This window comes from Siphateles boraxobius, unplaced genomic scaffold (genome assembly GCF_051911475.1).
Source record: "Siphateles boraxobius isolate OS27281-9 unplaced genomic scaffold, OSU_SipBor_1 20, whole genome shotgun sequence".
Lineage (NCBI taxonomy): Eukaryota > Metazoa > Chordata > Actinopteri > Cypriniformes > Leuciscidae > Siphateles > Siphateles boraxobius.
Window position 1 is genome coordinate 14,179,508 of NW_027508811.1, and position 13,098 is coordinate 14,192,605.

The 13,098-nt window shown below is 36.4% G+C and overlaps 1 protein-coding gene across 1 annotated transcript in view; it reads right to left on the reverse strand.

Annotated features, from left to right (window-relative positions):
• The window catches only part of fancl (FA complementation group L), a 20,385-nt gene extending 7,852 nt beyond the window's left edge, over positions 1-12,533 (reverse strand). Inside the window, exons 1-7 of the mRNA XM_077236984.1 lie at positions 12,134-12,533; positions 11,920-11,978; positions 11,652-11,712; positions 11,263-11,319; positions 10,996-11,093; positions 7,863-7,959; positions 2,861-2,929 (exon numbers count right to left, since the gene is read on the reverse strand). Coding sequence (XP_077093099.1) covers positions 2,861-2,929; positions 7,863-7,959; positions 10,996-11,093; positions 11,263-11,319; positions 11,652-11,712; positions 11,920-11,978; positions 12,134-12,220 — 528 coding nt within the window. The 5' untranslated portion in view covers positions 12,221-12,533. The remainder of the gene's footprint in view (positions 1-2,860; positions 2,930-7,862; positions 7,960-10,995; positions 11,094-11,262; positions 11,320-11,651; positions 11,713-11,919; positions 11,979-12,133) is intronic.
• Between the last annotated feature and the right edge of the window lie 565 nt (positions 12,534-13,098).

Sequence of the window (13,098 nt, forward strand, 5' to 3'; positions counted from 1 at the left end):
TAATATATATATATATATATATATATATATATATATATATATTATTGTTTTGCTATATATATATATATATATATTATTGTTTTGCTTTACTTTATATACATTTGATTCTTTATTTAAACAAAGTATTTTTTCTCATCTTTTATATTCCCAGATGGGGGTCCCTCAGAAAGACGGCTTCATCATATTTGGGGGTCATAGGCATGAGAAAGTTTGAAAACTCTTGCTGTAGTCAGTCAAAAAAGCTGCATTCTAAAAAGGCTGATTAACCTACTCCACCCCGAAAAATAAAGATTAGATCTACAAATAAAAATAAAAAACAAACAAAAAAAAAACAGCAAGTCTATATGTACACATACAGTGTATTATTATTTATCTGTGTACTTTTATGGTGATCCGAGAGAAAACTGGCTTGATTTTAGATTGTGAGATGTTAAATCGCATTTGTCAACAATAATTTTGAACCATTGTAATATATCAACCACATAATACAACCAATCTCAGCTGATTTAAGAGGGACAGGACTGGCTGTATTTGAGAGGATAAGATCTCATCTGTTTTTCTTTTGTCTCATAATTTGTGTGTGCTGACGTTGATTATGTGCCTGATTCCCTGATACATTTCCATACATGTTAAATTGGAGAGCACAGAGGCAGAGCTGAATGAAACACCCAGAGCTGGTAATTGAACATAACAAAACAAATCAAATTACTTCTGTTTTTTAGACAGTAGCACTAGGGCAAGGGATGTGCAGACAGCCAAATCAGAAAAACAGCATAGTAATCTGGATTGGTTAGGGAAATTCTTTGTTAAGGCAAGAACATGTTAATGTGAATGAGCTTTCCCTGATGCCACAGAGGACCGAATACTCTGATATAGGAGAGAGACCATGAAACAAATATGATGGGTCGATGTGCCAATACAGCACGAACAATTTAGCATTGCACAGGTGCAAAGACACAGCAATTATTTCCCAATTAATGCCGGTTGTGTGATTATAGTTATGCTTTTATTTAAATATATGGTGCAGACGAGATGTCCTCATAATTGAATTTCTCTTGGAGATGTGCCCGAAATGTGGAATGGCACAATGGATTCCTCCCCAGTGAGGTGACAGCATGCTTACTGTTCTGTTAACTCTCCCAATTAGGTCCATCCTCATAATGTTCAATGGTGCATTTTCAGTCATTTAGTGAACAAGTGTCAAGTAAATAAATCAATAATTGCACACAAAAAAGTATGTGTTCATTAATTCCCATGGTCTATAATTGTGATTGTTAAGGAACCACTACACAAAGAAGCAATGCAGGGCTAAACTATTTACATAATAATTTAGTGTGACAGTGTGAGTACTAACATTCTGTGAAGTACAGTACCTTGGAATACAATATAAACATAACTGTACATGATTATGGTAATAATCCATTATCACTGTATCATGATGGATAAATACCACAAGCTTGGCTTCTGGTTTCTCAGTATAGCTGATAAATGGATACCTTTGACAACAAATGAACAGTCTTTAGCAATAGAATAAAACTAGCACTGTCAATAATTAAATCGCAATAATTTACATTTTTAATTTCCAGCATTTTGAAGTAAAAAACTATAATAATAATATTACTCATTAAATTAGCAGAATGTCAATATTGTTAGCTCTTATGAATACAATATCTTATAAATAGCTTGATAAAATAAATATTGTGTATTCAGTGTAACAAAAGTGACTGTAAATGCAATTAAAGGCATTTAATAATGACTGTCTATATGAAAATAGAAAACAATAAAATAATTTCACAATTACATTTTATACATAATTTATTTTGGATTAGATACATGCAAAGCATATAAAGCTTTCCCAAAAGCATTAGAAGACTTTACCGACCCTGAACTTTTGAAAGGCATTGTATTTACTTTTTTGATATAGGTTGAGGGGTTAAAATTCATGCAGAGAGCATTGTTTCTCTTTGTGTACTCCAGGAGTGGGGTCCGGGCGGCTGGTTGAGTGTAAATCCAACTGAGACACACTTGCACTGCTGTGTTCGCCACATAACAAAGAGAATACCCCGCCAAATCTCCTGATCCATATTCTACATTACTCACAAACTCACCGACTCTCCCACAAACACACACAGTCAGTTCAGCGCAGGTAATCATCACTCATTCAAATGTACGTGAGAGGCAGGGAGACAGGCCTTTCTCTTCCCTGAACAGAGGAGATGCATCAAGACATCAGCAGCGCAGCAGGGCTTCGGCCGACAGAAGGCTGCTGTGTGCTGAGCTGGTCTTCTCTGTCAGAGAGCCATGTTCCACTGCCATCCCTCACCCAGCACAACGCACAACCCTCCCTAACTCACACCACTGCTGTGCAATATGCCAAGTCGCTTCCATCCACCTCAAAGTAATTGGAGCAAACGTATGACTGAAGAGGAGCCTGTTTTTCAGGGGAGGAGGCGAAAACAGAGGACGATGATAAAAAGAAAACGACAGTGAAAAATGGGTCTCCGTTCTCGCTTTTAATTGTTATACGTAAGAGGAAACTCGTCGAGGCTCATTAGAGGCCACTAACATATGTAGCTTTCCAGATCGCTGTCCTGTCGGTTTATTTGGCTCTGTTTGAGCCTTTGTGAGAGGAGTTATTGTTTTTTTTATGGAAGCAACATCAAAGCGGCAGCGGAACTGAACACCTTTCATCAACAAAAACACACCTTTAAATGCCAAAAAACTTTGTTAATTAAAAACATTGTACTTTAATTGCTATTTAAAAAAAGGCCAATTTTGGTCATTTGATAAAAAGACAAATCCGCTATTCAGTTATAATAATTCTGTTCAAAAAGTTATAAAGTAATTTTAGTCTATGTACCTGAGAGGTCCACGTGATGACCAATGGAACAGGGAGATCGGCAGAAAACTCCGGGGCCTCAGCTGGATACTGAAAAGAGAGTAAAAAAAAAAAAAAGGGAGACATTGATAATCATGGTTTAAAACAGTATACATGGTAAAAAGGTTTAGCAGATGCTTTTATCACTCAAAATGTTAATGGAAGTCTGGTGTAGTATTTATTCAACATTAAAGTATAAAAGTTAAAATTTAGATATGCATTAATGTTTTTATATTTTTATATTACTGTATTGTGTTTTATATATATATATATATATATATATATATATATATATATATATATACACATACACACACACACATATATAATTAAGTATCCTTCATTGTTCTTATTCAGTGAAATACAGTATAGAAAACATGCTTAGATTATGTATAACTAGATTTGATCGTTTTAGTTGTTAGAAATGACAGTAAAGACATTAATAATGTTACAAAAGATTTCTATTTCAAATAAATGCTGTTCTTTTGATCTTTCTATTCGTCAAAGACTTAAAAAATATAAATACATCACGGCTTCCACAAAAATATTCAGCTGCAGCACAACTGTTTTTACCTTTGATAATAAGAAATGTTTCTTGAGCACTAAATCAGCATATTAGAATGAAGAGTAATATCACTGAAGACTGGTAATGGCTGCTGAAAATTCAGCTTTGCCATCACAGTAGTAACATATATTTTAATTATATATATATATATATATATATATATATATATATATATATATATATATATATATATATATATATATATATATATATATATACACACACACATTTTAATCAAATAAATGCAGCCTTGGTGAGCATAATAGACTTCTTTCAACAAAACTAATAATAATAAATAAATAAAATTACTGACATGTATACTGTACATTATACTATATAAACACTGAACGATAGAGTATATTATATAAACTATTAATATAAAATTATATAATAAATTAATACAATTAGAATTAAAATAATATTAATAATTGATATTGGATTAATAAATTAATAATTATTTTAATTATTAATAATTTATACATTTTTAAATTAATACAAATTATTTTATATTTCAACACCCCATTTCCACTCTCCATGCTGAAAGACTAGGTGAGTCCACTCCTGAAGGCCTTACTTATTCATCCTCTTTAAGCTTAAATTCTCTAACATATATTTCCACACTACAACCAATAAAACAACTATGAGTATGACCCCACAACCCACATTTACACCAGCAGCAGATATGCCTTTACTGGCTCCTGTTGAGTAAGCTGGCGCTGGGTGACGCAGGGCCTTGTGAGAGGTGCCCGGCTCTAGGAGGATGAGCAGATGTGAGGGGGGTAGATCACAGCTATTTTTAGCACCCAGCAGGATGGTGGGCAGGTGGGCACAGGGGGCTTCTCACGCCCTGCTGAATCTCATCAGGACCCCGTGCAGTGTCCGCAAGGAGCCACTGGCATCTCTACCATGTCTCCACTTCCAATGCCAAACAGAGCTCACTCACACAGCCCGACCCTCAGACTAAACTATTCACACGCCACAATTTTCTGCTTCTTCTGTGGCCCCTGTAATCACCTTATAAGGATCACTCATGGTCTTATCTATGCCACCGCATCCCTGCACACTCTCTCGCCTTTCCTTTAGGCCCTGCCACAATCTCACGGCTCCATCTCTCAACATAATCTTACAGTCACAGCACATTAGTGCCACCAGCTAAAAGTTAGATACTAAAACCAAAGTTCTGCTCCTTTTGCAGTCCAGCAGAGACTGAGGATCTAGATACCGAAAGCTGTGTGAACTTATCCTGGTACATTTGCATCTATGACCCACAAAAAGTATAGATCTGCATCATGACAAAATTATTTTAGACAATTATTTTATCTTTTTTGTAGACCTTAATGTCAAACTCATTTAATAAAAAAGGGGGATTTTTTTTTATTAAAAATGTGGCTCAGTTACGTCATATTTACAAACACACATGCGCAGTCGCACACAGACACACACACTGGGTTTCCAAAGACATAATGATTTTTATACTGTACAAACTGCATATTCTAACCCCTGACCTACCACAAACAAAAGGTCAGATATTTATTTCAAATAAATGTTTTTCCTTTGAAATGTTCATCAAATGAATGAAAAACTTATTGGTTTCCACAAAAAATATTGAAACTCGTTTCAAAATGGATCATAATAAGAAATTATTCTTGAGCAGCAATTCAGCATTTTGAAATGCTGAAGGATCATGTGATACTGTAATGTATTCATGTGAGGGCAAAGCTGAATTTTCAGCAGCCATTACTCCAGTTTGATTTTAAAATTTATAATATATATATATATATATTAGGGCTGGGTATTGACACAAATTTTACAATTCAATTCGATTTCGATTCACAAGCTTTCAATTCGATTCGATTTCGATTCAATATTGATTATTTTGGATATCAGATAGGCTACAATACATGGCAAATTCTCAAGGAAAACAAATCTCTTAACTAATCCTGTAGGCTAAACTATGGGAGTCAGTTGTAGCCTATAGGCTTCATTAGCCTACTATAACATTGAAGGTAAACATTAACTGATTTGTATACAAACACTTAAATTACACTTTTATTTATCTTTATAGGTTAATAATAAAGTTATTTGAAAAATAAACATTTAAATGGTGGCTGTCATAAAAACTTGCCAGATTTATTCAAACATGCATCAAATATTGAAGAACATTAAAAAGGAGTTTATGGTCACTGGATATGTTTTTTCGGAGGAAAATGTGACGTTACATGACATTGTTTGCAAGATGTTTCACTGACGCCTGTCCACGGTTGAAACACTGATTGAGCGATTCCATGTAACATGATACGGATTTCGATAAGATGTACTCTATCTTTTAACACACTTTCAGATGCTCATTCATGTTTATGTCGCGCTGTAACTGGTATTATTAAGGCGGATAAAGAAAATCATGTGCTCTGTGCTCCGCGCTGCTGGTTCTCTTGAGCTGAGCTGTGCCAGAGCGATCTCACGACACAGCGCAGTGAATTTCGTAAGAAAATGGACGTAATTTGAAATCTGAGACTTTGTTTCATATGAATAGTAACAAAACACAAAGATTATTGCGATTTATTGGATGGGATGCACACTACAATGTTCTATTCATTCATCAACTGAAAACAGGATGACTAGCCTAATCGATTCTTGGGATGCGAATCGATATCGATTCGTAAAAATGAGAATCGATTAAAATCGAGAAATCGATATTTTTTACCCAGCCCTAATATATATATATGTAATATTTCACAACATTTCAGTTTTTACTGTATTTATTTAATAATAAATAAAGCCTTGGTGAGCATATGTTACTTCTGGCCCAATTGTTTTTAATAATCTTACTGACCCAAACTTTTAAATGGAAATGTATACTGTAGAGGTCAAAAGTGATGTCAGTGATATCATCCTTTATCCAAATATTACTAAACATTTGTTAAACACTTTGTAAGCATATTTTGTAGTTGTGCTTGGAGTCAGTTGTTTTATTTGTTATAATGCAATGAAACATGACAAATTGTGCAGACATCATTTTTGACCAGGCTGTCATACAAAGAAATTATGAACACAAGAGAAAATCAACAGAGTCAACAAAATATTAATAACTGATTTTTCCTGTAAGCTTTTAGTTTTTTTATAATTTGTTTTTTGGCATAGTAAAATACAACCTGTGGCCTGTATACTCGCCAAAGCCGGCATTTTGACATTATTTTGTGTGCACTTGACTGTTTAAGTGTAATAAGCAGTAATAAGAGGCGGCTTTATGTGCGCAAAATTTGGGTGTGGGCAAACAAAATCTGCAGGAATGAGTAAAATTAGACGTAATACACGAAATCCCATACCGGAATTTAAGCCCTGTACCACCAACAATATTCATCCGTAGCAAATTAAATGAGTGTGTGAGGGGAGGCAGGTTTGTGTGTCAACTCTCTGTCGGAGAAATGAGAGAGCGAGAAAGTGCAGCTGGTATTTTGTCTCTGTTCTGCGGAAAATGAGTACTGCAAGATTTTCAGATATTTTAGTAGGCCTATCGATATGCATTGAAAAATCGATATTTCTGATACACGTTATACGCTACTGCTGAAATCCACCCATATTTGGCGGGAGTTAATGTCAAGCCCTAAGTACATGTAAAGGGCCGTACACACCGGGACGAATATCGGCGCGCGTTATTCGCACGCGTTTTTTGTGTTCACACCCAAGCAATTTTCGCTGACAATGAGCCGAGTGAACATGCAGATTCATTCCCTGACATTAGATGGAGCTTAATGTAAAACAGAAATATCCCAGAAATAACAGAAAATGTTGGAAAAAGTTACAAGCCTATGTACATGAAAGACAATTAAACTCACCATCAAGGCCCATTTGCTCAGTAATACCACTCCATAACAGTTCTCTTTTTATCAATATTTTTGTAGTCGCTCTCACGTTTGTCATACAGTTCCTTATGTTCCGACACCAACGAGACCAGCAGCTCTACATTTATCTTGGCTTGCATCTTCCTCATCTTCTTCTCGGCAGTGTACTGTACGCTACTTGGCGTATATCTTCTTCGCCGTTACGTATGTGTGCTCGGCAAGACCGTTTTGTGTTTGAGCGCCCCCAAGTTGTGTTTTACTGTAACTTCAGAAGCTCCAGACACGTGAGCAAAAGCGCTAATCTCATTGGTCGGGTAGTTTTTTCGATGCAGCGCGTCAAACTAAAAAAACGAACCCGAGGCGTTTTTTAAAAAAATGACACTTTTACGCGCTGCGTTTGTCGCGTCGGTGTGCACACTCACATTGACACCCTTTGTTTAATCACGAGGCGTTAAACGTCGGCGAGTATCGCGCGCGAAATTCGTCCCGGTGTGAACAGGCCTAACAAGGATACAAATATAAAAATAAAGTTTTACCAAAATCACATTATAAAACAGGGCTTGACCCTTGGCTTCACCTTAGACTTGAGTTTGATTGTAACAGCGTGCTGACGACCAGCAGAATCCTCTGCCTTCATCTTGAGTGTGCGGAACTCTGCATCGATGAAGAGCAGCCTGCCAAGACAGATCAATAGCATCCCACATTAGACCACATACAACACACGTCAGACAGATCAACAGTGAATATTTGTTGTACGTAAAAACATAACCGGGATATGTGATTTTTGTCATTCATGCTCCACAGATGTGTATACAATCCTCTCTCCCAGCAAACAGTGCTGAAAATCAACTAAGGCGACCACAGATTTATTGCTAAAATCCCAGCACTTCACGACACACTCGTATTTCAGCAGCTTATTTACGAGTCGTGTAACACAGCATATCGTGGTTAGTTTATACATGCACACTTTGCTCTGAGTGTTCCCATCGGCAGAAACTACAGGATCACATATCCACATTCTGTCCTTCAGCACTTAAATCCACATAAAAACTCTTGAAGAACTTTGACACATTTCGTTGGCTCACACTCTCTTCTGCTATTACAGCAGAATATACTCACTGTACATTAAATGAAAATTATGTTGTTGATTACTCACCCTCATGTCGTTCCAAACCTGTAAGACCTTCGTTCATCTTCGGAACACAAATTAAGATATTTTTGATGAAATCTGAGAGCTTTCTGACTCCCTATAGACAACAAAGCACTTACCACATTCAAGGCCCAGAAAGGTAGTCAAGTCATCATTGTAATAGTCCATGTGACTACAGTGGTTCAACCTTAAGGCTCAATCCCAATTCACCCCTTGCCCCTACCCCTTGTTTTCGAGTGTACCCCATGGCCCTTAAAACAGAGTTACAATTGGGCTTGAGCCTAAGTTTTTGAAGCGAGGATAGTACATTTTGTGCGCAAAAAAACTTTATTCAACATTTTCTTCTCTTCTGTGTCAGTCTACAACGCTGTTCACGTGACGCAACATCTGGCCAATACTGAGCCGGCGTTCTGACGTAGAACCAGGAAGCGCTGCACTGGTTTTACAACGTGTACAGCATCAAAGACCGACGCGGAAGAGAATAAACTGTTAAATAAGTCATTATTTTAGTTTCTCCTCGCTTCATAAAATTAAGGTTGAACCACTGTAGTCACATGGACTATTTCAACGATGTCACTCTTTACTACCTTTCTGGGGCTTGAAAATGGTAATTGGGTTGCTGTCTAACACTAAGGGTCAGAAAGCTATCGGATTTCGTCAAAAACATCTTAATTTGTCTTACGGGTTTGGAATGACATGAGGGTGGGTAATTAATGACAGAAATTTCATTTGTAGGTAAACTAACCCTTTAACACAACAGATTTTTTACTAACTCATGTACTCAAACATGTGCACGGCCCACAATCCTATTTCTCACTTTTGATTAAATTTTGAGGGGGATCCCCCCCATTTTAATTAGAAATTAAAGTGAAAAGTAGTAATGCGCATGAGCTATCAACTTTAAAAAAATATATATAAATGGCTTTACATTTGTAAATACTGTTTGCAGTTCTTACAGATCTACCTGCAAACACACTTGATTTATCTGTTCTACTGTTCAAAGTGATCTCAATGCTCAGTCTGTTTCTCTCACAACCCATGAAGCAATGGGATGAATCTTTTGCATCACATTCAATTACGTGAGCTTTTGGCACAAAATCACACCAATCATTCATTTCCTCGAAATTGAGATCTCTTTACAGAGCTGGAACCTCATTCAGCCACTCTGCATTCTACAGGGATCTCCCGCCACAGTATCAGGCCTTGCTGGCGTTCACCTCAGTTGATTGAAACAGCTTGACGGCTCGACGTCTTGCTGGGAGGATTGATGAGAGCATTACATTTGCAACTAGAAAATCAGCTCCCCTCATAAATGGCGAAAGGAACATTTGGCATGTTTGCATACAAACAGGCCATAGATGAAAGCATAAAGCCGTACAAAAACAAAAAAACAAAGAAATCGGGATAGTAAGGGGGAAAACATAAACTGTAATACCGCCAAGGCCACTTTTTGGGAAGACTTCTCATCACAACTTTCCAGATATGCAAAAAGCCAGCTGCTGAAAATAGTACAGATATTCCATTCTCACAGGTGCCACCAGGGATCATGAGTTTTAAGATGGTGAGAAGACCAGCCAATAGGAAACCTGCTCAGGTGTCATTATCTTGGCGGGGTGTTAAAAGACCACAGCGAGAAGCCCAGCGCTTCTCTCTCATACATGTGGAAGGTGTGACAACCTCTCACCATGGCACCTATGCACCAATTGTCTAAAAAAAATCTGAGCAGTTTCAGATGACAATGTCAGACCAAATGCAATATCTCACAGTAAAGTGGGAGCAAACTGGGATCAAAGTCAAAATATTCAACTTTCATTTTCTTATGACCTAACGCTTTGCTGCGATACTTCAAATAGCACACTTAAAATGCACTATAAAGCAGCCGGAGGCTGATGTTTTGTAATTTCCTAAATATCTGACTCTTTTGAACTATTCTGGGGATAAGAGGGGAGAACAGACCTGACCCCATCTATACAGTAATTAACAGTAAATGTGGCTTCTTCAAGGCAACTAAAACTCATTAAAATGACCAGGTTCTGCGGCACTTCCCCCTTCCTAAACCAATCTAAACCAATCAGGGTCCGCAACTGTGCCGGACTTGAGGCTATTAACAGAGACACGAATTAAGGATCTTAATTAATCTCAAGTGCATTTATAGATAGCGCTTGTGTATAATACTTCTGACCGCAATTCAGGTCTGAAATGTGCACCTTATTTCCAGCCTAACTTTTCAGCCTACATTTCTCCATTAAACTTGAGAGTGGGTCTCCAATTAGACCAATTTGCATTTGCTAATATCATAATTATATCTTTGGACATTAATAGAAAGTGGAAAATGAGAACCCTAGTGAAATCACAGCTTGAAACATGGCTGACAGACACCACATTAGCCTCCTCAGTTACAAAGTGAGAAATTTGACACAATGTTTTCATGAAAAGTTGACGACAGTACGCGGCATTTATGTCCTTACAGTAATGCAAAGGATTTGTCCTATATGCAATTATAAGAAAACACAATGGAATGCAAGTCGAGAAAAGCACTAGTTCACTAGAAATATCATACTTATCCCATCCTAAGATCTCCATCTCGGTTATCAGCTGGGAATAATACTGAGGTGGTGAGAAGGACTGACATCCTGGTTGGCTCTTCAACGCCACTTCCTGATAATAGACAAGTTCATAATGAGAATAATTTATTCATTCTGCGGGACTCATGTGCTTATTATGGTAATATGATGCTAAACATTACATCATGTATAACATTTATCAACATGAATATGGTAATGTTCAACTCCAGGGATAAAACATGCAATATTTTAGCGATACTTACCAATACTGTTCTTAGTTCCAGGATAAAATCCATCAAACTAGTTGAATGCTGTAATCTCTGTAAAAAAAAAAAAAAAAATGCAATTCAAATGTTTTGATTAAACTACTACATACAGAATAGCAAAACCAGCACCTGTCATTTGACTAATGAGAGTGACCATTAGAGTTAATTTTTAATAATTTTAAATTCATAAGAAAATAATGAACTTTAACTAGTTAGGGTACTGCATAAATCTAGGCAGGGCAAATCATAAATCTAATCTTTTCACCCTATAGGCACATGGAAAATGATTTTTTTTCTCCCCTCGACAAACATTATGTGTTAATTAAGACGTATTTCTTGAATGATGAGAAATAGCTGCAAAACAATTTGCCTTTGATTTATTGTACCTGCTTCACAATATGTTGATAACCATGAAGTAGCCGTTTCATTTGCCAGCAACAATGTAATCTGCAAAACAATCAAAGACAAAATATATATATATATATATATTTTTTTTTTTTTTTTACATAAAACATATGACCATGTCTTGTATCTGGTCCAATGTTCTTTACATTTGTTATATATTTACATTTGTAATATTACATTGTGTTGGTATTCTTGGGTATTTAAATAAATAATGCACTCATCAAATAAACCATATTATTACAATCATACTTTGCCTGTTTCATCTGATGATCAGGGGGTAGAGATATTCTTATCCTGAAGTCTTTTTCCTGTCAAAGATTAAATGATAAGAAAAATGTGACACTTGTGACAATCGGTTCAACTCCTGTTATGCGATTCACATGGCATAACATATTCACACTGTAAACGTATATTCACACTTAGTTAAAGACTGTGAAGCTTTGAGCTGTGAAACTTTCCTTACCAACACTGTGATGAACCCGTCATAAACCGTCTTCTCCTTATTAAGCGCAATGATCCTAGGGCTTTCTCTCATCAGCAAACAGCTCATGATGAAAAATAAATACGTCAAATCACAGGATGACTATAAACCGCTAGCTAAACACTCAGATGTCTCGATAGTACACTTAATCATATAAACACAGACAGAAGCTTTTTGTGCAGAAAGCAGTCAATCGCTGCTATCAGGAGCTTCTTCCGCTGTTGTTGTTGTGATGCACTGCACCGAAAGTAACTTCCCGCGGAAAGGCTCGAGCGTCACTGACGTCATAAAGTTTGAATGACCAAACTTTATTTGAACACATTTGCAAACGAATTTAACCAAAATAAGACTGGTTGTCTTTGAACATTTAGGATTTGAATAAACAAATGTAGTAGCATAATAATATTATATTGTCATAATTATATAATCTCTCAACATCTTGTAAAGTAAAAGTTTTATTGTCCAATATATGAAGTTTAGGATTACTTAATCACTTGACGGATGTTTAGCTCCCTTCAATTAAAGACAATCAAAAATGTGCAAACTAGTGAAAGCGTAACAGGTAGGTCAACACGCCCCTCTTTTGTACTGCCTGACACTTCGTCATTGTAGTAGCAGCATTTTTCCGCACTAAATACTTTGTTGTACGATTTGTGTTCTAATACAATTCCAGTATTGTCGTAATTGTGTTGTAGCCTAACGTTATCTGTTAGTTAACGTTAAGTGAACACAATAACCTCCCATTGGCATACATTAGACGAGAGTGAACTAATGAAGGTATTTTTTAACTGATCTAGCTTAAGAGTGTTCAGGACAATAATATTTCCAGGTAGGGGCAAGTTGTCATATGTTTTAAATGCTATAAAGTCATATAGCACTGTAGTGGTTACTATATTTATGGAAATCGTTCGATGTTTTTGTGTTACCTTTTACATTGAGCTGATTCA